The 27,778-nt window shown below is 35.5% G+C and overlaps 1 protein-coding gene across 2 annotated transcripts in view; it reads right to left on the bottom strand.

Annotated features, from left to right (window-relative positions):
- Positions 1–27,778, bottom strand: part of VPS13C (vacuolar protein sorting 13 homolog C) — a 181,400-nt gene that overhangs the window by 7,904 nt on the left and 145,718 nt on the right. Inside the window, exons 65-80 of one of the 2 annotated variants that reach the window (XM_061431119.1) lie at positions 23,399–23,634; positions 21,083–21,224; positions 19,793–19,933; positions 16,476–16,557; positions 16,295–16,364; positions 15,561–15,672; positions 15,355–15,468; positions 13,090–13,229; positions 11,438–11,519; positions 10,152–10,265; positions 9,287–9,362; positions 8,708–8,871; positions 7,111–7,156; positions 5,478–5,601; positions 4,649–4,763; positions 380–3,913 (exon numbers count right to left, since the gene is read on the bottom strand). In XM_061431119.1, the coding sequence (XP_061287103.1) occupies positions 3,890–3,913; positions 4,649–4,763; positions 5,478–5,601; positions 7,111–7,156; positions 8,708–8,871; positions 9,287–9,362; positions 10,152–10,265; positions 11,438–11,519; positions 13,090–13,229; positions 15,355–15,468; positions 15,561–15,672; positions 16,295–16,364; positions 16,476–16,557; positions 19,793–19,933; positions 21,083–21,224; positions 23,399–23,634 (1,782 nt within the window). In that variant the 3' untranslated portion in view covers positions 380–3,889. Of the gene's footprint in view, positions 1–379; positions 3,914–4,648; positions 4,764–5,477; positions 5,602–7,110; positions 7,157–8,707; positions 8,872–9,286; positions 9,363–10,151; positions 10,266–11,437; positions 11,520–13,089; positions 13,230–15,354; positions 15,469–15,560; positions 15,673–16,294; positions 16,365–16,475; positions 16,558–19,792; positions 19,934–21,082; positions 21,225–23,398; positions 23,635–27,778 lie in introns of those variants that run through there. The other variant, XM_061431118.1, reaches the window with a different exon arrangement.

Here is a 27,778-nt window from a genome sequence, read left to right as displayed (position 1 = left end):
AGAAAACTTAATGGCAATCTTAATACAAACATGAAGAATTTCTAAGATTTCAAACAGCTGGCACAATTTATTACTGAATACAATTACAAGCATAAAATAATTCAAGTATAAATAGTAGCACATTAAAATACATTTTTTAACTATCTCAAAACTATTGTGACCTCAATCAATAAACATTAAATATCAATAAAGTTACATTTACAATTAATGCTAATGAAATATTATTGACATTATATATAATGCATAATTAAAAATTAGAGAAAATATATGAAAATATAAAACATAAACATACCCAACAAATAAGATAATAACAATTTATAACCAAGAATACATCAATATTATCAAAAGGATAATATAATCAATAATAATCACAAGCAGAGAAAGCACACTTGTTTATTATTTCAATAGTAAAATACACATTTTTTTTTAAAGATCCTTGGTTCCGTCATTCTTTGACCAATTACGAAAAGCCATGAACAACAAAGATGAATCCCTAAAGAATGGGGGTCTCAACCTCAGAATGGATGTCTCAACTTCAGAATGAATCTCAGAGAGAAGTGAAGTTTAACAGTTACTTGTTTCATATCTTCTTGTGTGAATTAACTAATATCTTTTAATATTTATACCTTAATTCCTTTAAAGTGAATATAAATGAAAATAACAATTTAGTATATTTATTTTCAGCCTTGAAATTTAAATATGTTAAAACATTTAGATCTGAGATGAAATATACAATACTACTCGCTTTCCATCTTCTACCATCTTGTATGCATTTTCATTAGTTATAAGCTTTGCATTTTACAAAACTAAAGCTTTTAAAGTATATTTTACCACCATAACACATTACAGAAACCTAGTTTTCAGCACTTCTGAAACCCACTACACTCTGAGATTCAGTCTCTATGGCAGATGAGTTTATAAAATATTCACTCTTCCTTCCCAAAAAGGCAACTGGAAGAATTTATAATATTTAGCAAAAGCATTCAATTTTTTCAAGTAAATTCGAAGGAAATAATACAAGATATGAAAAAGCAATATGTATAATGATGTTTATTACATCATTATATTATCATAGTATCATTAATGTAAAATATATTAAACATATATATAGTATCATAGTGTCATTAATGTAAAATAATGGTAACAGCTCTAATGTCAAGAATTGGGAATAGTCAAATATATGAGGTAAAGTTAGCTCAATAGATAAAGCAAGAATTAAAAATGAAGCATTTCTAAGAACCAGGAAAAATATAATTAAGACAAAAAAGCAAGGAATGCCATTTTAAATATTATACAATCATTAACTATGGAAAGCAAGATGAATATTAAACAAAAACTGGCTATACATATATATATATTTCATATATGTCTCTGTGTAAGTATTTATATGAATGTGTATGTGTGTGTGTAGATGGTAATTATCCTGGGAGAAGAGAGGATAAGTAGAAGAGTATATCCTATGAAAACACAGAATATAATTCAGTAACTTTCAAAGCTCACTCTTAAAGAATGCAGAACAATACTCAGGAGAAAAGAAAAGGGGGTAAATCCAGATTCCCAAATTATTCCAAATTATTTAGAATGTACCCATATTATAGCAAGCACTGAGGAGGATATAATTTTACCCTCTAGTGATCTTCAATGTTTACACATTTTGTTATACTTGGTCCGTTAAGGACAGAAGTCTCATTTCATTTGGATATCCAGCACAGTGTAGATAATCAAATACTTTGTTCCTAACTAACTGATTACAACAAGATAGTAAGGGACGAAACAGCCTAAACTCCTTAACTATCCACGCCTACCCTTGCTACCCATGGAAGAAAGTTACCAAGCTCTTTTGTTAATGTACAATCATTCTGCTTCTTCCAGTTCTCATATCTTAACGAAAACTACTGAATCACACACAATGACTATATTTAGCTAAAATAATAGTTTCTTGAAGTTTTGTGCTTACTGACATGCAGTTGGAAGAAATAGAAATCATGAGGAAAAGAACACTAAAGAGCTACACGATCAAAAAGTAAACAGTGAAGAAAAAATTTTTCCCAGAAGTCTCATAAAATTGTATTAATAATATTTCCAGGAAAATTGAAAAAATATTACTTTTACCTAAGAAGAAAGAATAATTATTAGTGATGATTTAAGATAGAATCTTGAATTAGTTACTGTGCTTGATTCTCATAGAAACTGTATATGAGGCGCCATTTCTGCCAACCCTCAATTATCCAGGCGCAAGAAAAGTTTTTCAGCTACAATTTTAGGCAGGCTAGTCTTTGGATGTCATTCTTCTATTTTAAAGTGCTTGTTTCAAATAGGAAGCTTCCCTGGTGGTTCAGACGGTAAAGAATCCGCCTGCAATGCAGAAAACCTGGGTTCGATCCCTGGGTCAGGAAGATCCCCTGGAGAAGGAAATGGCAACCCAGTCCAGTATTCTTGCCTGGAGAATTCCATGGACAGAGGAGCCTGGTGGGCTACAGTTCATGGGGCTGCAAATTCTTCTATAAAGTGCTTGCTTCAAATACGAAGCATTCAATTTATTATTTTGATAACTATAGTTTAAAAATATATAATGCAACTGAACAGTTGTATGTTAACAGCTTCATTCTCTTTAAATGTAAAACACAATAAATCTAAATTCATAATTTGTTTCCAATTTTGGGAGGAAACATGAAAGTTGCTAGATAAGATACTGCTAAATCTAACATTTTTATCAATTATAGAAAAAAGAGAAATCAAAATATAACATGTTGAAAATTTATTCTGGGGTCGCTAATTTCAAAATCATAGTTTATATTTTTTTAAATTTCCATTAGGATTATGCATCCTCTTGAAGGATTTAAAAGCAAAAGAGATTGGTTTTTAAATATAAAGACATCCATCAATTCAAAAGCCACATAAGTAATCTGCTTAATTACATGTTCAATTTCTATTTTTACATCTAATAATTGTGAAATAAGCATAACCAATAAGGAGACTTAATTTTTAAAAAGTATAAATACGAAGGGCTAAGACTGTACATAACGTAATTAGAAAATGATTGCAATTTATCTAGCATGAGTATAGAGAAGTTAAAATAGAAAAAGAGGCAAGGGAATAAATTCTCAAAATTGATGTGCCAATACTTATTTGAGGTTGAGGGACTGATCCAGAGCAACTGACTGTTGTTTAGTCATTCAGTTGTGTCTGACTCTTTGTGACCCCACCAACTGTGGCCCGCCAAGTTCCTCTGTCCACAGGATTTTCCCAGACAAGAATATTGGAGTGGGTTGCCAATTCCTTCTCCAGGGGATCCTCCCAACCCAGGGACTGAACCTAAGTCTCCCACATTGGCAGGCAAATTCTTTACCACAGAGCCATCAAGGAAGCCCAGAGCACGTGATACTTCATTTCTTAAAATATATGCCCCAATCAACAGTTTCATAACTTGAGTAAATTTATGGTGATTTATGAAACACAGGTATGTAATTCTATCAGCAGGACTCATATACATAAAGAACACACAGATTGGACATAAGAATTCTTCTTTTTTTTTTTTTTTTTGCAACTTTACCAGAAACACATATGAATACCATAAGAAAAGGTGAAATTCTCAGGATGACAGTAAAAGTTCAATAAAGTATCCCTCCAACTAAATATAAAACAAAGTTGATTTCCTGCATCTTTTCATCTTTTATATTGACCTCTTATTCCTGTACAATATTACTAGGAATATCACAGTTTTTATCTGTAGCCAAGCCACTACAATAAAAAGTTCAGAGAGAGGTAAGAAATGTAAAGATAATTTCATCAAAATGGACTCTCACTCTAAATAGATCAGGACAGTCAATTAATAGCACAGTTTGTTTTGATTTTTAAGGATGAAATCAAGTAGTAGTATATAAAACATTTACTCCTGTATTTCCAGTTCTTGCTGTGTAGGCAGAAAAAAGAAAGAAAATAAAGTTAGAAGCATGCAGAAAGGTAAAATGTAATCACATACTATAAAAACCAAAGGCTAAGAACAATGAAGAGTCATTTTATTTTAAAGTCAAAGTAGAAAAATATTAAAAATTTTATTTTGGAGGAAAGCTAGTCATGAGAGAATAGCATTTTACATATGTGTATATTGTTTACATTACAAAATTAAAACTAAAATATAAACCAAAAGAAATTCCAAAAAAGTTTCAAGGTTTTAACAAAAGATTATAATTGTACATAATCTTTTTTTCTCTCCTCCAGCTTCTGTTTACCTGAATAAATCTAGATTTACAATACAGGACAAATAAATTAATTTGGTTGAGAGAAAAGGAAGCAGCGAAATTCCAATAATTAGCTATAAGCAGAGGACTGAAGTTTAACAACATAAATGAAAGGCGCTCAGTACAAACAGTAATAAAGCCTATGACTACTTTCAACATTATCCTTTCTGCACTAAAACGCTTTGATCCTGGGCAGAAAAGAAAAAAATGATGAGTTACTTCTATTTGATACGCTATGCTAATAAAATAAAACAAAAAATCAAATTCTACCCTGCATACCATTGTTTCCTGTGTAATCTTTAAAGAAGTTCATGAATCAGGAACTTTAGGAACCAGCCATGAAGCTCTGACCATAGAAATCTTTAAAATTCAATTTCACTCATGATCGTAAAGAACAGAATTTATACCTCAAATATGTCATAGCCCTCAGACTCCTGTCGGTCATAAGGGCGAATGATGCCATCTTCATGGATCAGGCGAGGGGAACGGAGCCTGGACACATCCTCTGTTGATTCTGCAACCCTGTGTAAGTACATATAAGAAAACACATGAGAATTTCTCAAAATAACAAATGTATTATTGTATTGATTCAACCACTATCCTATGTAACACATGAACCATGAATACTGTGCTGAGTCTTGTCAGACTCTTGTGACCCAGGGACTATAGCCAGCCAGGCTCCTTTGCCATGGGATTTCCCAGGCAAGAATACTGGAGTGGGTTGCCATTTCCTTCTCTAGGGGATCTTCCAAACCCAGGGATCGAACCTGCGTCTCCTGCATTGCAGGCAGATTCTTTACCAACTGAGCTACCAGGGAAGCTCCACTATGTAACACAATATATCAGTATTTGATAAACAGTAATTTTAAATAACTTGCCAAAATAATGTGACAAATATTAAAACCAGGTCAGTTTGATTTCATGTTCCTCCACCTTTTCTTAATAATAAAGGTGGGGAGTAGGCCATCCACTCTTTTATTCCATGGTGTCTAGCACAGTGCCTGGCATATAGTAAGGACCAATAACCATTTGTCAAATAAAAGAGAAAATGAGCCATTAAAAAAAAAGTCTCTTCTTACATCTCTCTGGGGGAGCTCCACCTTGTGGACCAGTAAGAGCTCTCGATCAGACTCTAAGGTTCTTAAGGGCAGGCAGAGTATTTAGCATACTTATGTACTCCTAGCAACAATCAGCACATAGACACGTGGCCTGTACATGGCATACATATTTAATTACCTCTGAATCCCCTGGAAGGTGCTACTGGCCATGTCTATGATTCCACCAGTTGGACGAGCCACAGCACCCACAAGCCCTTTTCCAATCCCTTTGAAGAATCCAGCAGCTCCTTCCTTTTTGGCACCTTCATAAATCCAGACAATGAAAGTATAAAGATTTTAAAATCAGCAACTTCGAACTCAACGAACGTCTAAGTCAAATACTGAATGGTTTTACCCAGGAAGCTCCTAGAATTTGACATTCTAAAGAGGTTAAATTTAATCCTAACCTGTGATAAAACAGTGGTTTTCAAAGTATATTAAAAATGCAAAATTATGAGGCCCCACTCCCAGCCAGTAATCTGCATTTTTACAAACCCTCAAGGTAATCCTAAGGCATACTCAAGTTTTACAACTAGTGATCCAGGAGTTTAGTTAGTAACTATGACTGGAGGATCTAAGAATTGACCAGAAAATATTATTCTTATTATTATTGCCAACCATCAGGAGATTTTTCAAGAAGTGTACTTTGTAAAAAATATAAGAACTTTATAAAAATATAATTCACATTCCATATAATTCACCCATTAATGTATACAAATAAAACATTTTTATAGTATATTCACAGCTCTGCAACTATCAGCATAATCAATTTTAGAAAATTTGCATTATTTCAAAAAGGAAGCCCATGCCTATTAGCAATTATTTCCTATTTTTCCCCAAACCCTCTTCCCAATTCTATGCAGTTTACCTCCTTCCTCCCTACCCTGTAGGTCTAGGCAATCACTGACCTAATTTTTATCTGTATGGATTTGCCTATTCTGGTCAAACAGAATCATACAATATGTGGCCTTTTGTGACTGGCTTTTCTTCACTTAGAATCACGCTTTCAAGGTTCATTCATCTTGTACTTGTATCAATACCTGACTTCTTTTTATAAATGGATGCTAACCCATTTGTATGGCTTATACCACATTTTGTTTATCCGTGCATTAGTTGATGGACATTTGAATTGCTACTACATTCTGGTTATTATCAGTAATATTTTTATAAACATTTCTGTACAAGTTTTTGAGCAAACAGATGCTTTCAATTCCCTTGGGTATATACCTAAGAGCGGAATTGCTGGGTCACATATATAAGCTCTATCTTTATATCCAGCTGTCCCAGTACCGTTTGTTGAAAAGACTATTCTTTTTCTATGGAATTATCTTGGCACCCCTGTCAAAACGCAATCGACCATAACAATAAATATGTATTTCTGAAATCTGAATTCTACTCCATTGCTCTATATGTGTATCTGTATGCCAGAAACACCTGTCATAGCTACTTTAACTTTACAGTAAGTTTTAAAATTGGATCGTATAAGTCCTCCAACTTCATTCTTTTTTTCCCCAGATGTTTTTGGCTATTCAGAGTTCCCCTGAATTCCCATATAGATTTTAGAATCAGTTCATCAATCTCTGAAAAAAGAAACTATTGGGATTTTGATAGGGATTGTACTGAATAAAGAATGTGCTTTTTTAACTAGGATTAAAAAAAAAGTCAATTGCTATTGAGAGTCCAAGAGAATCTAGTCTAACAATAACATCTATTACTTTTACCATGTATCAACTCTTCAGACTTTGTACAGAAAGGAAACATTCTCAACCTACCTTCCACCGGCTTTGTTATTATTCCAGTCACTCCACCAACAACTCCCTGAGAGAGAAATTATAGATCAAGTCAAGCCTGAATGGAAGGTGCTTAATTTTAAACCGACCACTAGAGGTCTCTACAGACATATTATTACAGGAATAACTTTTTAAAAAAAAAAACAAGGACTTGACAGAGAATATGCACGTATAAGTGAGATCTCTGATTTTTAAAATATGACCTCATAGCACATATTAAATGAAGCACTTTACAGAAGCAGAACTTTTTAACAGTCAGAAGAGTAGAGAAGGTGAACATTTTTTACATCTGACTCTGACACCAATCACCAGCTGATTTGTGTGCATGCGTGCTAAGCCGCTTCAGTCATGTCCAACTCACTGTGACCCAGTGGACATTAGCCCACTAGGCTCCTCTGTCCATGGGATTCTCTAGTTGATGCAATCTCTTTAAGCCTCAGTTTCCATATCAGTAAAATGAATGAGCTGAGAAAATTAGAGATCTAATTATAAATTCCAATGAAAAGGAAAAAGGAAAGTGAAGTCGCTCAGTCGTATCCGACTCTTTGCGACCCCATGGACTGTAGCCTATCAGGCTCCTCCGTCCATGGGATTTTCCAGGCAAGAGTGCTGGAGTGGATTGCCATTTCCTTCTCCAGGGGATCTTCCCGACCCAGGAATTGAACCCGGGTCTCTCACATTGCAGGCAGACGCTTTACTGTCTGAGCCACCAGGGAAGTCCAAATTCCAATGAAGTTACTCCATAATTTAGTGCCAAGTGTGGAAAACCAAAAATGAAGGGACCTCTCATGGACAGCAAATAACCTGACAAATAAAGCGCTTTGAGGAGACAATACACGTTACAAATCACAGGCACAAACACAGCAGTTAACAGTCTACTGGATTAATTTCAAAATTTAAAAAGTAATATTTGTGCATTCTTTACATAGCTTTCAAGTAGTGTTAGTAACTAAAAACGGCTGTATATCACACAGAAAAAGAACTGACGGATGTATACTATACTGAAAAGATTAGATACCTCTAGGAAGAGGAGAGGGATAATCAAAGAGTACTTTATAGCCTTACCTAGGTTCCCATTACCCACTTAAAAAAATAACTTAGAAGTTCTTATAATTACTCATAAGGAAGATAGTCATGTATTACCTGTATAATTGAATGGTATAGTCCTGAAAAGTAATGAAAGGTAGTTCCTGGTTTATAACACGTAACCTGTGCACCTGCCTTCTATAGAAACAGTTGACTGATCATGACCTGAAGACAATGACTCTCTCCTTCCAGTTACCTCCACCATTCCTCTGCTCCACTTCCCCACCTTCCACACTAGTGCTAATCTGCCATCATTATAGTTTTCACTCCAGCCCAAGTACCAAAGTCTAGGAATGGGCTGGGGGGGAGGGTAGACTGATGCTGATAAAGGGAAAGGACAACAAAAAAGGAAACAGAAAGTGTGCAATTTATCACTACTGTTGCTCTGACAGACTTTTACTTACAAGCAGTGTTCCACGTGCCACACAACCAGTACATATGCTAAAGTGTATCTGTAAGTTAGTATTTCTTGAAGATTCAGCAGGAGACTTACAAGCAGCAAGCCCTTTCCCCCTCTGGCCAGGCTGTCACCAAAATCTTTAGGCTGCCGACCCATCTCTTCTCTTCTTTTTTGCTGATATTCTTTGTCCATTGTAATTGCTGCCAAACCTTTTCCAACAGAGCCGGTGATTCGAGATACAACTCCTGCTGCACCACCTATCAAAAGGCCCAGAGAAGTAAATCACACTGTTTCTTTGAAGAGCATTATCACAATAGAGAGCATGTGGCTGCTTGAAACTAACAGGTGCTTAAAATTCTGTCCCTTATACAAAAAGGCAGATATTGATTGTATTCAGTTTCCACTTAGCAAGAAGAGGAATAAAACTATTTCAAGTACACTGATTAACAAATCAACATATTAAATAAACAAATTAACATATTAAAAAACCCTCAGATCAGTGTCAAATTATTTTCCATTTAAGAACAAATGAACACGTCTTTTAGAAGGATTATTGTACAGCGAAACCCTCTTTTCTTAAACATAGTCATTTATTTTTTATAAACAATGAATTTAATAATAACTTATAATAATATATTTACACACATACACACACAAATATGTAATACATACCTACTGTGTGTCCAAAGAGACTTTTTACTCCAATTACTAACCCCTCAGCAAATTCTTCAGGGCCTTGAACAGCACCCTGGTCGAAAATTTAAAAAAAGTTTGCTACTTAAAATTTAAATACGTTTAAGATTTTGAATCTAGTATTTCAGAATTTCCATGAAGATACAGAATCCCAAAGATACGTCAACATTGTGCTGACAGTTTTCACCTTCTAATCCCAAAACTGATAGAACACCTATTGTGTCTGAAGATACTTTTAACCCACATGATCTTAGCAAACCCTTTAAGAGGACAAAAATTGGAGAGGAATAAATCATTGGCTTCAACCAAAATTGGAAATTGGCCTTCCAGGACCAAGTGCCATCAGACTGTTAAAGCAAGCCACACTGACAGCAAGACTAAAGTCCACACAGTTTGGGCTCTCCTGTTTTTCCATTTATTCTTTTTGCTTTGTCCTTCTGAAACCCTCACCACACTGAGATCCTGCATCCTTTAAATGGAGGAGAACAGGTTAGAGGAAAGCTTGACTATGAAACAAAGTCAGCTTTCAATGCCCATTAGTTCTTTACACAGTGGTGACACAGTTTTGAAATGTTCTCAGTCTACTTAGCACTCTTCCTAACAACTACATTAAATCCTAGAAAATGTAGGCATGCTTTATTACCCAGATACTAGAAGTGCTCAGTTAGTTCTAAAACAATCTTTTACTGTTATCTCTAGTAATTTAAAAAATATATAAAATTGATGTACTTGGTATTTGAACATTATTCAGTTCCAAGATACAATTAAAATATGAATTATCTGTCATAAAAAGTAGAACATCCGTTTTTCTATACTACACTTAAAATAAATAAAAGACCAGTACCTGGAAGGGTTCATAGAAAAGAGCTTCAAAGCCTTCAGATAGACCTCTAATTAATCCAAACGGGTTTCCAAGTACATCTAAGCCGAATACAAGGACATACATCTGTTTCAAGAACTACAGGAAAATAAATAAATAAATGAAGATCTTTGCAACCATTCTAAGAAAATACATCATGAACCAATGTGGAAAAAGTGGGATACTGACTAAATTAGGTTGTTAAAGGAAAACTCTGCAGTGACGTTTTACTATGTTCCAGGCATTATGCTTGTACTTTACATGGGACTTTCAAATGGGATAGAACTCAGGTTTGAGGCAAAGTCGGCCCTTTATCAGTTACATAACCTTGGACAAGTCGCGTAGTCTCTATAGGCCCTGCTCTTTTAATCTGTAAACTGGGAGGCATGGCTGAGTATGCATATTAAATGAATATATATTTCAATAATTGGTACTCATTTTTGTTACATTATTATCAGCATTGCTATGAACTAAATGGGTTGATAACCAAAACAAAAAGCCAAATGAAAAAATATCCTTATTTGGACATGTAAAAATCAAGTTTAAACACCTTAAGAGAAAAGACCTTTCAGCAGAGGCAGGCAAGAGGAATGTCCCCCATAGCAATGGTACTCGTGCGTGCATGCTCAGTCGCTTGAGTCATGTCCGCTTCTTTGCAACTCCATGGACTGTAGCCCGCCAGGTTCCTCTGCCCATGGAATTTTCCAGCCAAGAATACTGGAGTGAGTTGCCACGCCCTCCTCCAGGGAATCTTCCCAACTCGGGGATAGAGCCTGCGTCTCTGATATCTACGGCATTGGCAGGTGTGTTCCTTGCCCCTAGTGCCACCTGGGAAGCCAATGGTACTCTAGTGCCCCTAAACAGCTACTGTGTCTCTGTGCACAGACTTCAAACCTGGAGTGACAGGCATCAGTAAGAGGAGCTGGGTTTCCCGGCAATTCTACACTATGCTTAGAAACTATAGTCACTGAGGGAATAAAATGTAATGACCCTTAAATCACTATTCTTCCCCAAAGTGGTAAATGTATAATTGCAAAGGGAAAATACACTAAAGGAAACTTTTAAAAAGGTTTACATAGTTGGTGGGGGGCAAAGGCAGGGAGGTGGAATTAAAGAAATAGAAGTTAATCATTCCAGAAAACTACTAAGTAATGAGATTGTGAATTGCACTAAGTTAGGTAAATGTCACCCACTACAGTCATAAATGCTTTGCTTTGATATTTTATGAAGTATCTTCCGTATGAGCTACTGTTAATATGACAGGAAGTTACCTGTTCACTGTAATGTCTAACAACACTCCACATGAGCTGATCTCTGTTGTAAAACTGATACCGAATTTCGTAATAAGCAAGTCTGGGAGGAGAAAGAGTCAAAAGTACTAAGATTATTTTTTGGAAAAAAAAAAAAAAGACTTAAAATTTCAGTGATAAATTAATCATTTCTAAATCACAACTAGGTTTGTACATATAGTTTGAGATGTTAAATATTAGGATGCCAAAACTATGATAAAAATAGTACATTGTCATGCAAATCTTTCATAAACACATAAAGAGTAAAAAGTTGACCATAATCCCACTACACAGTGAATTTTTTCTTAAACTTTTTCTTTTCCTCATTTTCCACTTCAAATTCTTTCTTTTCTTTTCTATGCAACTGAAAAATATTAAAACACTCTGTATGCATTTTTATACTCAACATTTTAGATAAATATACTTTTAGATTTTCAAATTTTGATGTAACCATTTTTAATAACATAGCATTCCATCATGTGGATGGGTCAAACAATTCTTTCATGATCAGATATTTATAAATTTTGACATAATAATCAGAGTTGCCATGTGTATTCTGAATATAACTTTGGCTGCATTTCAATATTATTTCCTGACCGAATTCCTACCCAAAATAATTACTGAGTGAAAGACTACAAAAACGTTTAAGACTCTTGAGATATATCCCTCTCCACTCGTACATATGATAAAAAAAAAAGTCCATTTCTTAGATGCACTTCTCTCTAGTACTAGGATTTCTCATATTTTGAAAATCTTTGATTATTTGCTTTAATTTGCATATATTCTTTGATAAATAATAAAGCTAAACTATTAGCCACTGTATCTTCCCTTTTATGAATTAGTTAACATTGTTCTCTAGTACCTACAGCATTCGAATTTTTAGGTTAAAAATTAAATTATTAACCTTTTGCTATACTTGTCATATCATCCCAGTTCTTTGTTTTTTAATTATTTTCATTGATTTTGTTTTAAGAGTCTAATTTTTATGTAGTCAAATTAATTTTTATTTTTCCATCAGGATTTTTGCCATTGCTTTTAAACATAGGAAGGTTTCCTTTTATTTAGAGATTTGATAGCAATTAACTTGTTTTTCCTTAGTCTTTCTCTTTTCATTTGAATTTAATATTTAAGCCTTTGAGTCCTATAAAATTTGATAGTGTACAAGGTAAAAATAGTATTAATGAATTTTTTCTCTAATACCACTGTTGAACATTCAATTCAATAAATATTCATTGAATTTATATGTATCTGGCACACACAAATATTCTTATATTAAAGGTAGCAAGGAGCTATTATCTATACTTTGCCACAAATTATACTGAAATCTAATCCTACTGCTATATATTTCTAAATATAATTTCACTTAAAACATGGTCCATTTATAACATACTACTAAAATAATTCAATGTTTATACTATATTCAGGTATTATCTAGATGCTGATAACTGAAAAAAATGTTAGACTCTTTACCTTGTCATTATGAGTAAAATAAATATACCTAAAGTCCAAACTATTAACAGTGTAAGTAGTAAGAATTACCACTTTTCTAAGGTAACTTCTAGCACAAATGAAAAGAATACCAGAAACAGCATGCTGGTATAAAACCTCCTAACACACTTCACCAGAACTCTTACTTGAATATAAGGTCATCCACATCAGTCAGAGTAGCACCAATGCTTTTCAACAGCAGGTTGACAGAATGAATTGGAATCAATTCCCGTTTCTCTTGGTTTGATTCCTCACCACCAGAACCCAAAGACAAACTCAAGTGCAACTAAAAGGAAAATAATGTTCAATAAATGAAAACTAAAAACAAAAATATTTACATACATGGACACCAAATTGTCCAGACACAAATGTATCTTTCAATTAGAATCCTAAAGAAAACTATTATGTTACTCTATATATTACACAGAACAGCTCTGATCCTCATATTTACTTTCTAATAAAATACAAATCAATTTGTCCAATATAGTTCCAAAATGGAACTATAATTTTATTCAAACTTTATATATAACATTGTGTTTATATGGAGAAAACCAAAAAAAAAAAAACAAAAACACTTTGCAAAAGCAGCATAATCATTTTAAGAGGAAAAACGTCAACTGGCCTACCAGCAGTTTAACTCAAAATAATGGATAATCATTTCTACAAGATAAATAACTTTTAGTAACAATTAATAAGAATACCTGCAGTATAATTATATGATAACACCATAACAACAGCATGACAATTATGGCAACACTTTAGCAAGTTCCAAATAAATGGTTAAAAGAATAATAAGGTTTTCAGCTTCCACAACCCCTTCAACTCAGACTTAACCATGAGATTTTCACATTCCCATTTAGCTTCTTCTACTTTGTGCTGCATCAACATTAGTGTGACAGTGCCAGAAGATACAGGCAGAAGGTAATTCAATGTGTTAAGTAAAGCAGATAACTCTGCCTTCTCATTCTGCCAATTCTCTAGGCATTCTCCCTCATCAACAGAGAGCTCAATAGAGGGAACTTGTGGAAAAGCTAGGAAAGCCTGGTTGTTGAATTTCTTCTCACATGTGGACTTTTGTCCATCTGCAGACTTAGAGAGGGCTGGGATTCATGAAAGGCAATCTTAGGTGAAAAGAGATCCAGCCTTTTCCTACAGAGTAAGAAAATGACCATGATAGTCATAATTTTAGTTATTCAACTTTATGGGACAATTCCCAGTGCACCTAAAAATGTTGTTACATAGTCGCTCAGTCAAGTCCGACTCTTTGTGACTGAATGGACTGTAACCTGCCTCAGTCCATGGGATTCCCCAAGCAAGAATACTGGAGTGGATTGCCATTTGCTTCTCCAGGGGACCTTCCCAACACAGGGATTGAATCCATGTCTCCTGCTTGGCAGGAGGATTTTTAACTGAGTCACAATATGTATAGGTAAATTATAAACCTGTAATACCCCATGGAGATTATAAACCCCATGAAGTCATTTTATATCTTCAACAGCAACTTCAATAGCAGGTCTTCAGTTAACAATTTGTTGAAGGTATTGTCCAATCTCATAAAGAACTGATTTTCATTTAATAATGAAAAAGAAATTGTGTACAACTCACCACATAAAACAATATCAATTCTGAACCTAACACTATCAATGTTTGATATCACCAAACTAATATATCAATTTATAACAATAACTTCATTTTATACTTCCATTCACTTAGCTGAATGGATTGGTGAATGCAACTGACAATAATGTGCTGTTAACAGTTTTTGAGAATGTAAAGGATCATCAATATTTTTAAAGAGTTACTTAATTGTAAATCTGGCCCATTACACAAGTTTAGAGCTTTATGGTTGATAGCATTTGTGGATTCTCTAAGCAGTCACCTTTCCCTAGAAAAGCTAAAAGGAATAACAAAAGGAGACAAGGAAATGGGTTCATAAAGGACAAAATCAGGCAAGTGAAAGGTATCCAATTTTCCACTCCCCTAGTTACAATCGAATTTTGGAAGGGTGGAAAATACCACATCAACAGTGTAACAGCAACTTCAGCGTTTTCACAGGCTGGTTAGGACACCCATTATAGCTTTCTATTCAGACAGGGAGGAGTTACAAAGCACAACCACAACATTAAATGTTGGTGAGCACTTCTTTGCTTAATTAAGAAATGCTTTTGTCAGCTTCTTCCTTGAAGAAAGGGGTTATTAATTCAAGACTAGAGATCATGCTCTGGTGGTTTCTCTATGGGAACTGTGGCTGTACATATGTTACAGAGAACTGTCTTAATTATTTCAATTAATCAAACAAAACTCCCCTCCAAATATTAGATACAACAAACTAAAACCCACATTTGTATACAGATCCTTTAAAAGTTCTACAAGACTTCTGTCAAATTTTCAAAGTAATAATTACAACAAACCTTTATAGGAGAAATATGGAAATCTTCAAAGAAACTAAGCATGGATGTATCAGTCACTGAGGTCCCCACTAGTTCTGTGTTTATAGCATCTAAGTCTTCCCGGATCAACTCTGTCTGAAAAAGAATTAACCAAGATTTTCTATCTTAATATTTTTCTACAACAGAATGGTTGATCTTTCATAATATTCCCCAAAAATAAAAATTACCCATTTTCTTTCAGCTTCAGGGTCAGCTGTTGGGGTAAACAGCGCAGTGATAGCTCCTAGAAATCCCTGATCAACTTTCAAGGCCATTTCCTGAATGAGAACCATAAAATACCTAAGGAAAAAAACATTTTTTTAATAGAAAAAGCTTTTTTAAGGATGAAAAAGGCATTTTATCAAAGCTTGTAATTTTCCATGTCAAAACTTTGATTTTGGCCAAAAACCACAGCAAGATCTTGTTCCGTGATCTCTAAAACAAGGGTTATGTTATCAAGATCGAAGTTTATTTAGACTGAGATCTTTTTTTTAATTAAAGTAAAAGTTTCACTAGGGGTAATACTGCTATATTAACACTTAGCATTTAAAGCTCCAAATGCTCTATTTACCATGTTATGGAAGATATAAGAACAATGATGATGTAGCATATATTATCTAATTTTTAAAGTCCGCAGGAATTAAAGAACACACCTCAGAAACACATCATTTATATTTCACTATTTTATATTCTAATGGAAGTTACAAAGGGGAGAAGTGGTTGAAGGAATTTCACACTTTAAAATATATAGAGGCTATTATTAAAATAAATGTCAACATATAAAATCACTTGACCATAAAGTAGATTGATACGTTCAGGTGGAAATAATTTTCATACAAAAGTCACTTCTAAAACATAATGTATTTTCAAAGCAGAGTCTCATTTTAAGTTCCTTTAGATGATCAAGGGTATCTTTACTTACTTGAACTGTAAGACTTTACTGTACTCATTAAATCTTGTGATGACACTCACATCAATGAAAGGTTTGGGCTCTAAAAGGAAGAAAGAAAACAGGAAAAAGGCAATCAAGCTTTCTAGTAGGTCAAAATGATATCTATTCAACTTTTATATATAGGGTATATCTCAACTTAATTTTTTCTTACCTGAATCCAAAGCAATAGATTTTGGAGGGGCCACAGGATGAAATACAACAGGGAACACTGTACCTGGTAACTGACTATCAACCTAAAGAAAAGAAAACTGATTCAACCGTACTTAATTTAAACTTTTGTTTCAGAGATGTATTACAGAAGATGTCACTAATTACATCATAAATAATATCTGTATTTTTTTTTTGTATGTGCTGCTATTACAAGTTTCACTTTAAATCTAAATTTCTTATATATCTCACCAAGGGCAAGTTTCCACATACAGGAATACATAAACACTCTCATAATTGCACTAGAACTGTGGAGCATGAACACCACTGATGGAAATATTTGTATCAATGGATCATGTGAGATTTCAACTATATATAATTTAAATAAAAATGTAAGTGAAGACTGCATATGAAATTACAGGTTAGGTATTAAGAAAAAGAGAACAAAAATGTCCTAAAAAGCAGTAATCCGTAGTTAAAAACAAGAGATGGAGGCAGGCAGGAAGGGAGAAAGCAAATGAACCGTTTGATAAAAACAGCCTCCAATAAAGCCCTAATCATTCCCATATAGAAGAATAAAAGAAAATCTTAATTTGGGATTTGATGACAAATTTAAAGCAATATTAAAAATAACAATTTGTGTAAGAAAACATATGACAAAATTAAAAGTCTCAGTGGTCATTTAGCCTTGGATAATTAGTATGGTGAATCACAGGATATGTGAAAGAAGGAGAATAACATAAACAAAAAGAAAGATATCAATTCTGATGTATGATTTTTGTTGTTGTTCAGTTGCTAAGTTACGTCCAACTCTTTTCGATGCCATAGACTGTAGCACACCAGACTTCCCTGTCCTTCACCATCTCCCAGAGCTTGCTCAAACTCATGTCCATCAAGGCAGTGATGCCATCCAACCATCTCGTTCTCTGTCACCCCCTTCTCCTCCTGTCTTCAATCTTTCCCAGTATCACGGTCTTTTCCAATGAGTCAGCTCTTTGCATCAGGTGGCCAAAGTACTGGATCTTCAGCTTCACCATCAGTCCTTCCAATGAATATTCAGGGTTGATTTCCTTTAGGATTGACTGGTTTGATCTCCTTGCAGTCTCTCAAGAGTCTTCTCCAACACCACAGTTCAGTACCATCAGTTCTTTAGCGCTCTGCTTCCTTTATAGTCCAACTGTCACATCCATACATGATTACTGGAAAAACCATAGCTTTGACTATATGGACCTTTGTCAGTAAAGTAATGTCTCTGCTTTTTAATATGCTGTCTCAGTTTGTCATAGATTTTCTTCCAAGGAGCAAGCATCTTTTAATTTCAGGGCTGTTGTCACCATCTACAGTGATTTTGGAGCCCAAGAAAATAAAGTCTGTCACTGTTTCCATTGTTTCCCCATCTATTTGCCATGAAGTGATGGGACCAGATGCCATGATGTCAGTTTCCTGAATGCTGACTTTTAAGCCAGCTTTTATACTCTCCTCTTTCACCATTGTCAAGAGGCTCCTTAGTTTCTCTTTGCTTTCTGCCATTAAGAGTTGTGCCATCTGCATATCTGAGGTTATTGACATTTCTCCTGGCAATCTAGATTCCAGCTTGTGCTTCATCCAGCTCGGCACTTCACATGACGTACTCTGCAAATAACTTAAATAAGCAGGGTGACAATATATAGCCTTGACATACTCCTTTCCCAATTTGGAACCAGTCCATTGTACCATGTCCGGGTCAAACTGTTGCTTCTTGACCTGCATACAGATTTCTCAGGAGGCAGGTCAGATGGTCTGGTATTCCCATCTCTTTCAGAATTTTCCACATTTTGTTGTTATCCACACAGTCAAAGGCTTTGGCATAGTCAATAAAGCAGAAGTAGATGTTTTTCTAGAATTCTCTTGCTTTTTCCATGATCGAACGGATGTTGGCAATTTAATCTCTGGTTCCTCTGCCTTTTCTAAATCCAGCTTGAACATCTGGGAGTTCTGGGTTCATGTACTGTTGAAGCCTGGCTTGGAGAATTTTGAGCATTATTCTGCTAGCATGTGAAATTAGTGCAGTAGTTTGAGCATTCTTTGGCATTTCCCTTCTTTGGGATTGAAATGAAAACTGACCTTTTCCAGTCCTGTGGCCACTGCTGAGTTTTCTAAATTTGCTGGCATACTGAGTGGAGCACTTTCACAGCATCATCTTTCAGGACTTGAAAGAGCTCAACTGGAATTCCATCACCTCCACTAGTTTTGTTCGTAGTGATGCTCCCTAAGACCCAGGTGACTTTGGAATCCAGAATGTCTGGCTCTAGGTGAGTGATCACACCATCATGGTTATCTGGGTCATGGAGATCTTTTTTGTATAGTTCTGTGTATTCTTGTATTCCACCTTTTCTTAATATCTTCTGCTTCTGTTGGGTCCATACCATTTCTGTCCTTTACTGTGCCCATCTTTGCATGAAATGTTCCCTTCAGTTCAGTTCAGTTCAGTAGCTCAGTCCTGTCCAACTCTTTGCGACTCCATGGACTGCAGCAAGCCAAGCCTCCCTGTCCATCAGCAACTCCCAGCACTTACTCAAACTCATGTCCATTGAGTCAGTGATGCCATCCAACCATCTCATCCTCTGTCATCCCCTTCTCCTCCCACCTCCAATCTTTCTCAGCATCAGGGTCTTTTCAAATTAGTCAGTTCTTCGCATCAGGTGGACAAAGTATTGGAGTTTCAGCTTCAGCATCAGTCCTTCCAATGACTATTCAGTACTGATTTCCTTTAGGATTAACTGGTTGGATCTCCTTGCAGTCCAAGGGACTCTCAAGAGTCTTCTCCGACACCACAGTTCAAAGGCATCAATTCTTCAGTGCTCAGCTTTCTTTATAGTCCAACTCTCACATCCATACATGACTACTGGAAAAACCATAGCTTTGACTAGATGGATCTTTGTTCCCTTGATATCTCTAATTTTCTTGAAGAGATCTCTAGTCTTTCCCATTCTGTTGTTTTCCTCTGTATTTTTCCATTGTTCATTTAGGAAAGCTTTCTTATCTCTCCTTGCTATTCTTTGGAATTCTACATTCAGTTGGGTATATCTTTCCTTTTCTCCTTTGCCTTTTGCTTCACTTCTCAGCTATTTGTAAGGGCTCCTCAGACAACCATTTGGCCTTTTTGCATTTCTTTTTCTTGGGTATGGTTTTGATCACCGCCTCCTATACAATATTATGAACCTCCATCCATCATTCTTCAGGCACTCTGTCTATCAGATCTAATCCCTTGACAGAATCTTGTGAAAAAATAAAATTCAGACCCAAGATTCCAAAACTGATTGAATAGGATGACAATGTTACCTGAAGCCAATACAATCTGGCCCTTAAACTTCTTTGGTGAGGGGATTGCTTATATTCAACTTGAATTCCTGATAAAAAATGTCGCCTTATAAAGCACCGAGAAGGGAGGCGCATTTCCATTGGGTCCTTGCCAAAATTCACCTGGAAAAAAAGCAGATGTGCTTGTGATGAACTGGTATTAGCAGTGTAGACCATTTTAAATATCCACTTACTCACAAACTGAAAAAGAAAAATATTCATTTCTACATCTAATCAAAAGATCTACCTTAAGGTGATCTACAGCTGAGATGTTTGAAGCAGAATCATCACATAACTAAGGTTATGTGGAAAATATATTTTCAGTGGTATGAACTGTACTTAAAGAACATAAACCATGTTTTTCATTTTTTTAAAAACCTCAAAGAGTGAGTGTGTGATAGTCACTCAGTTGAATACAACTCTCTGCGACCCCATGGACTGTAGCCTGCCAGGCTCCTCTGTCCATGGAATTCTCCAGGAAGGAATACTGGAGTGGGTTACCATTTCCTTCTCTAAAAAGCGTCAACAGTAATGAATAATTCCAGATAACACTTATGCTTTGTTTTAACAAAGTTAAACAGTGAATAGTCAATCGCTTAGTTATGTCTGACACTAACTGAATAGTGTTCTTTCACTTTAGCATGACCAACATTTGTAAGGATGAGGGTGGGGGTGGGAAGCAGGTATGCTGATAATGCAAATGCAACCACCAGAGACAAAGAGTAACACACACTGCACGACTGCAACTTCAGTCAAGCTTCTGGGCTCTTCCTGAAGCAAAAGTGACTTTCAATTTTAATAATGTAGGGCCCTGTGTAGAGCATATGTTTATTTGTGGACATCTCCTCATGTCCTAAAATAATTTACATTTAATGAATTTAATTGGGCAAGTTTTTTTATAGGGTTTTCATCACTGAGATACACATTTCTGCACAGCCTATAGCAATATATTGATATCATTCAGAACAGAAGTTTCAATAAGTAACGCTGATTTCTCCATAATTTTCCTAAAAACAAGTTACATGAAACTATCTGCTTTGCAAATAGAGGAAATTATAAAAATGCAGATAAGAAACATATTTAAATAATGTTTTACAGTATATGATGAACAGTATATTTTAATTTAAAATGTGCTAATAAATTTTTAGTCATACTAATGCTACTAACAAATTAGTTTCTGCATACATATATTTACTTGGATAGCAAAATTTTATTTACTACCACCACTGGCAACATAATACATAAATAAGAAAAAACACAAATTTGGTATACCTCAAAATTATCATCTAGTTTAATCCAGCCAAGGTCTCTTGATTCTAGATATTTCTTATAGGACTTTTCCAATAAAATTATTTGCTTTCGACTAAATGGCTTCCACTTCTGTTTTCGTTTCATCTCCCAAACAACACCAGAACTAAAATAATTCACAAAGAAAATTAATTAAATTAAATGCATAATTTAGGTTGTGAAATTTTCACTCAACTCCAAATTGTCACAATTGTCAACTCCTATGAAAATCACATTTATACAAGAGATTTTAAACACCAAAATATATCTACGTTTTATATAAAAGTACATAAGGAAAAGAGGCAGGAGATACGTTTTTGTATCACACACTGACATCAATGAACTATGGAACTGGCAAAATTTTTTCATATGGGGATATTTTAGGCAAAAACCCATCAAGACGGAAGACCTAAACATCAAACATAAAACTATAACATTCCTAGATATAACATAGGAGAAAATCTAAGTGACCTTGGGTTTGGCAGTGACTTTTACAATACATCACTAAAAGCACAATCCATGAAAGAAAAATAGATGTGGGACTTTCCTGAAATTGAAAATTTCTGCTCTGTGAAAGACATTGTTAAAAGAATGGAAAGGCTGGGAGAAAATATTTGTAAAACATACATCTGATGAAAGACTGATATGGTAAGTCCCCTACATACAAACCTTTAAGTTTCAAACTTGCAAAGATAAGAACAGGTGTCCACATGTCCAGTCCCATAAGTTAGTTTACGTGTCCGGTGTACACTGTCACAGGTGTGCATACAAGCGGCTGTGCTTTTCAGTACTTTACTGTGTAGTACTGCATAGAGTACAGTATCTCTATGTCAAGCCCAGGATGCCCAGAAGCAAACATAAAAGCAGTGGTGATGCAGCCGGTGCCCAAGAAACGCCAGACGCTGCACTGTACTACTGTACTTCTCAAGGTACTATACTGTAAGATTAAAGATATTTTATTTTTTGTTTTTGTTTTTTTATGTATTATTTGTGTGAAAAGTATTATAAACCTAGGGGTCGCATAGAGTCGGACACGACTGAGCGACTTCACTTTCACTGTTCACCTTCATGCATTGGAGAAGGAAATGGCAACCCACTCCCGTGTTCTTGCCTGGAGAATCCCAGGGACGGGGGAGCCTGGTGGGCTGCCGTCTATGGGGTCGCACAGAGTCGGACATGACTGAAGCGACTTAGCAGCAGTACAGTACTATATACCTAACTGTGTTAGTTGGGTACCTAAGCTAACTTTGTTGGACTTAAGAACAAATTGGATTTATGAACATGCTCTTGGAACAGAACTTGTTTGTATGCAGGGGACTTATTCTACCCAAAGCATGCCAAGAACTCTTAAAACACAACAATAGCAAAAAAATATTAAATTGGGCAAAAGATCAAAACTTCATCAAATGAGGTTCAATGACAAAAAAGCATATGAAAAGATGTTCACCATCATATGTAATTAGGTAACTGCAAATTAAAACAAACAGAGATCACTACAAATCTATTAGATTTGTGGTGATCTGACAATACTAAATGCTGGCAAGGATGTGGAACACCAGGAATCTCTCATTCATTCATGGCATGGTTACCAAATGGTGAGCCGCTTCTCACAAAATTAAACTGCCAGGTGCTGCACAAAGAGCATTTTTGAACTTCACCAAACACATTATTATCCGTAGACCCTATACTGGTTATACCTGATAATTATTTCCCTCAACAGCCTCCAAAGAAGAATGAGTCTTTTACCACAGTCAGTGTGATTGAAAACCAAAATAGATAAATTCAAATATTTTCCTTATATAAGTATAAGCAGAATCAGAGAAAAGAACTGGTTCCATCATTATTAAAATGTTCTAAACAACCATCCAATAAGATCATGTACGCAGGTTAAACTACTGCCTCCGTGAAACTTTTTTCCAGTTTATGTGATTCAGTGTTCTTGGCTTCCCCAACCCACACCAGTGTCTCCAGCCTCTACAGCACCACAGAACATGTTCATACTTCTTTGTAGCTTTTTTTTTAGTGTTTTTGTAATTCATTTAAAAAATACATACAAACAACAAGGGAAGAAAAAACCTCTTCTCCCACCAACTAATGAATGTTGTCGTAAGGGCCAAGACATGATTTTATCTTAGGGGCTTTTCAACTAGCAGTGAAAGCAGCTGTTCAGTAAGCTTTGCTGAAAGGTATGTACAAGTACATCAAATTCAAAATAGGTATTTGTCTACTCTCATCAAACTTGATGTTATGAACTTAATGCCTTTTAAAGATTTCTGATACCTTATCTTTCTTCTCCCATACCTGGTTATCCCAATATATGAAACTTCCTGCTTGGTTTCATTGTTGACCAGTGAAAGCCCAAGACTATGGAGAGAAAAAGTTATTTCGTGATTGGCCTGCTCCATTTCTTCTGCCTGCAGAGCTTTGGAAACCAAGGCAACATCATCAGTGAAAAGCAAGACTCTCTGGCGCCCATCGAGAAATGATACCCAGTGTATCTGGATGTTTGCATCATAGGCAAACTGTCCACATTCATCCTGTGGGAAAGAAAGATTTCATATTAAAACCACGAACAGTAAGCGTTTATTACATAAAGTTGAACTGCAGTAGCTAGGAAAGCATGACTATAAATCAGAAAACCATCAAAATAATATAAATTAATTAAAGTTATGTGTTTTGAAACATCCTCACCAATTTTTTCAAACTGTAACAGATCAATAGTGCTTATTTTTTTAAAACCTTAGTTTAAGTTACCTAGTTAGGCTCAAAGGGTACTCAGGAGGAATACGAATCTCCTTCAAAGGCACCAATGGCATAAGATGCTTACTTGTCTCCCAGATAGAGAACAGAATGGTTTAAAACTTTACTGGAAATGTAATATCAGATAAAATTAGGTTTTAATACTTTATAATGCTGCAAGTATTTATATAAATCACACTGTTAAACAGTCAAACTATGGTGATCAGTTTGTATTAACTTTCACTAAGAAGAGCCTTCTTGGCTGACAGTCTTTTATAGCATTTAAAAATATTAGGCTTGATTTGGTGCATGTCTTCAGAGATTTAAATAATGATTTTTTTCATTCTGGACTTAACAAATAAAACAACAGTTCATTTCAACACGAAGTATAAGAACCTAATATGTGATTTTCATTTCATGCTTTCTTGGGACACAAAAGCCAAAAACAAAGGATGTCACCAAAAGCACAGAAATGGTTGGTATTTGCTGTTCTCTGAAACTGATCTACAGCTTTTAACATATATCAAAGTAGATGGCCCAATTTTTTACTCTAACATGATTAAATTTTATAAATGTTTCAGAGATACCTACAAAAGAAGGTGAATTTTCTCCTTGTAAACTACAAAATTTGATATGCTTCCTGGTTCAATCTTAGTTATTATTCAAATGCTCTCCATTTGTTTTCAATCTATTGGATCTGTTAAAAATTAAATAAGGTATATTTTAAAATATCCCCAGGCAACAATGTTTCAGTTGACTTCCAACATTTTCAGTTACACATTTTGATGCAATATTATTCACTGCATGAAGGTTTATGGCTATCATGACTTCTTTGTCACATTATCATATTCTATTTAATGATTTTTGCTTTGAATCATAAATTGTTTTTTTACTTTTGTTTACTTGTTAAATCTTTATCATTTCTTCATGCTTTTAACTTTCTGTACAGTTAAAGCAGATCTCATGTAAATAGCATCTGGTTAGAAACTACTTTTTAACTTAATCTGAATGTGATCTTTTAATAGGAGAATTTAAACCATTTTCATTTACTGACATACTTGATGGGAAGCATGGTTTAGTGGGAAAAGTCCAGGGACTATGAAGTCAAGAAGATCTGGTTTTGAATTCTAACCAGCAGTTCTAAGTTATAAACATAAGAATTTATGATACTATATAATAAGCATTAACATATGATATATTCAACAAAATGTACTGACATTTGCCACTTACTATATACTTCCTTAGGCTTCCTTCTTTTACTGTAAGAGCAAATTTTTCTTTATTTTCATTTTCTCAATTGTTTTAGAATTCTTTTATTACTCACTTTGCTTCTATTAATTGGTATCCTTTTTAAAAAAAGTCATCTTTGATCTATATTTCTGTAATTAAAATTTAGGATTAAATGCTGTTAATATATTCTGTTCATAACATACTATTTCCTTGCTCCCCCTTTCATTTTATTTTGTTGTCTTTGTCTTTTGTTTCACCAACTTTCTCCTATCAGTTGTCATATGTTTATAACTTTGGGAATCCCAGGCAAACATGCTGAAAATTTTCTCTGGTCCTTCTGCGGTAAAAAAAAATTTTCAGAAGTGTGATCAGCTTCTGAATCTTTAGGATCAGGCTACAGTTTTCTCCTGAACTATTTTTTCGTAAACTCCATGTTTGTTTGTTTTTTTCCTATTTATTCACACTTAAACATCCGCTGGATCACTGAAAAAGCAAGAGTTCCAGAAAAACATCTATTTCTGCTTTATTGACTATGCCAAAGCCTTTGACTATGTGGATCACAAAACTGTGGAAAATTCTGAAAGAGATGGGAATACCAGACCACCTGACCTGCCTCTTAAGAAACCTACATGCAGGTCAGGAAGCAACAGCTAGAACTGGACATGGAATAACAGACTGGTTCCAAATAGGAAAAGGAGGCTGTATATTGTCACCCTGCTTATTTAACTTATATGCAGAGTACATCATGAGAAACACTGGGCTGCAGGAAGCACAAGCTGGAATCAAGATTGCCGGGAGAAATATCAATAACCTCAGATATGCAGATGACACCACCCTTATGGCAGAAAGTGAAGAGGAACTAAAAAGCCTCTTGTTGAAAGTGAAAGTGGAGAGTGAAAAAGCTGGCTTAAAGCTCAACATTCAGAAAACTAAGATCATGGCATCTGGTGCCATCACTTCATGGGAAATAGATGGGGAAACACTGGAAACAGTGACAGACTATTTTTTTGAGCTCCAAAATCACTCCAGATGGTGGTTGCAGCCATGAAATTAAAAGACGCTTACTCCTTGAAAGGAAAGTTATGACCAACCTAGACAGCATATTAAAAAGCAGAGACATTACTTTGCCAACAAACGTCCGTCTAGTCAAGGCTACGGTTTTTCCCATGGTCATGTATGGATGTGAGAGTTGGACTGTGAAGAAAGCTGAGCGCCGAAAAATTGATGCTTTTGAACTGTGGTGTTGGAGAAGACTCTTGAGAGTCCCTTGGACTGCAAGGAGTCCATCCTAAAGGAGACCAGTCCTGGGTGTTCATTGGAAGGACTGATGCTGAAGGTGAAACTCCAATCCTCTGGCCACCTCATGCAAAAAGCTGACTCACTGGAAAAGACCCTGATGCTGGGAGGGATTGGGGGCAGGAGGAGAAGGGGACGACAGAGAATGAGATGGCTGGATGGCATCACCAACTCAATGGACATGAGTTTGAGAAAACTCCGGGAGTTGGTGATGGACAGGGCGGCCTGGCGTGCTGCGATTCATGGGGTCGCAAAGAGTTGGACACGACTGAGCGACTGAACTGAACTGAACTGAATGAGGAAAGTGCTTTACAGTACTGTGTGGATTTTCTTTGAATTCCCTTTTCGTGTACACCTGAGCCTCAGAAGAATTCCCTTCTCAGATCAGCCAGGAAATGGCTAACTGTCTTGTTTCTAGCTTAATTTTCATAACCTGGCAGATCACCAGTTGACTAAGGCACAATAATCTATCTCTTACTGTCTGGTTTTCTAACACCGAATAGAACAGAAACATTTAAAACCACAAGCCTGTGAATACACTACTGCCAGGATTCTTTATGATTTTGCCTGAATTTATAGACCTTGACATAGTCTTTCAGGATGGCGATACCGTTCTTTCTCCAGTATCTGTGTACTGCCTTATGGGAGTTGTGGTTGCCGAGGAGCATGAAATGTGAGGAGAAAGAAAATAACACCAGCATAGTACAGGGATCCCTGGTCAAGCTAGCATGTCTCTGAGCCAGAGACCTCATTGTAACAGGGAACTTAAGCTCCTCTCTACCACTTACCACTTGAGGGTTTCTCTGTTGTAAAAAGTAAAGCAGGCAACAGAGCTCCATCAAATTGTCATGGCAAAAATCACTCCAAGAATCTCATAACCATCAGTCTGATTTTTCAAAAGTCTCTCTCTTTTATGGGTATTTCAGAGAGAATATAGGAGAGGATAATTCAGTCACTCTTGGCCAATTACTATTTTAAATAACCAAGAAAGCTTTTATGACAACTGGCATTATCAGACAGTGGAATATGACACTGTAAGAACTTTTCAGCATAGAATATAATCCTACAGAAACTAGGTACCACTCGCAGAGGACCAGTGTCTATATTGGAGGGAGGGTGGCAGATGAATTCTTTTACTTTGTAAGTATTTATTTATTTGGCTCCACTGGTTCTTAGTTGTGGCATGTGAGATCTCAATCTTTGTTGTGGCATGCGAGATCTTTAGTTAAGGCATGTGAACTCTTACTGTAGCATGTGGGATCTAGTTCTCTGACCAGGGATCAAACCCGAGCACCCTGCATTGAGACCATGGAGTCTTAGCCACTAGACCACCAGGGAAGTTCCTGGCAGATGAATTCTTAAGCCCTACTCAAAGTCTAAGTGTCTAGGAAATAACATGTTTAATTAATTTAGCTA

Source organism: Bos javanicus, chromosome 10 (genome assembly GCF_032452875.1).
Source record: "Bos javanicus breed banteng chromosome 10, ARS-OSU_banteng_1.0, whole genome shotgun sequence".
Lineage (NCBI taxonomy): Eukaryota > Metazoa > Chordata > Mammalia > Artiodactyla > Bovidae > Bos > Bos javanicus.
Note: the sequence above shows the minus strand (reverse complement) of the source record. Positions and strands in the feature narration are given on the sequence as shown.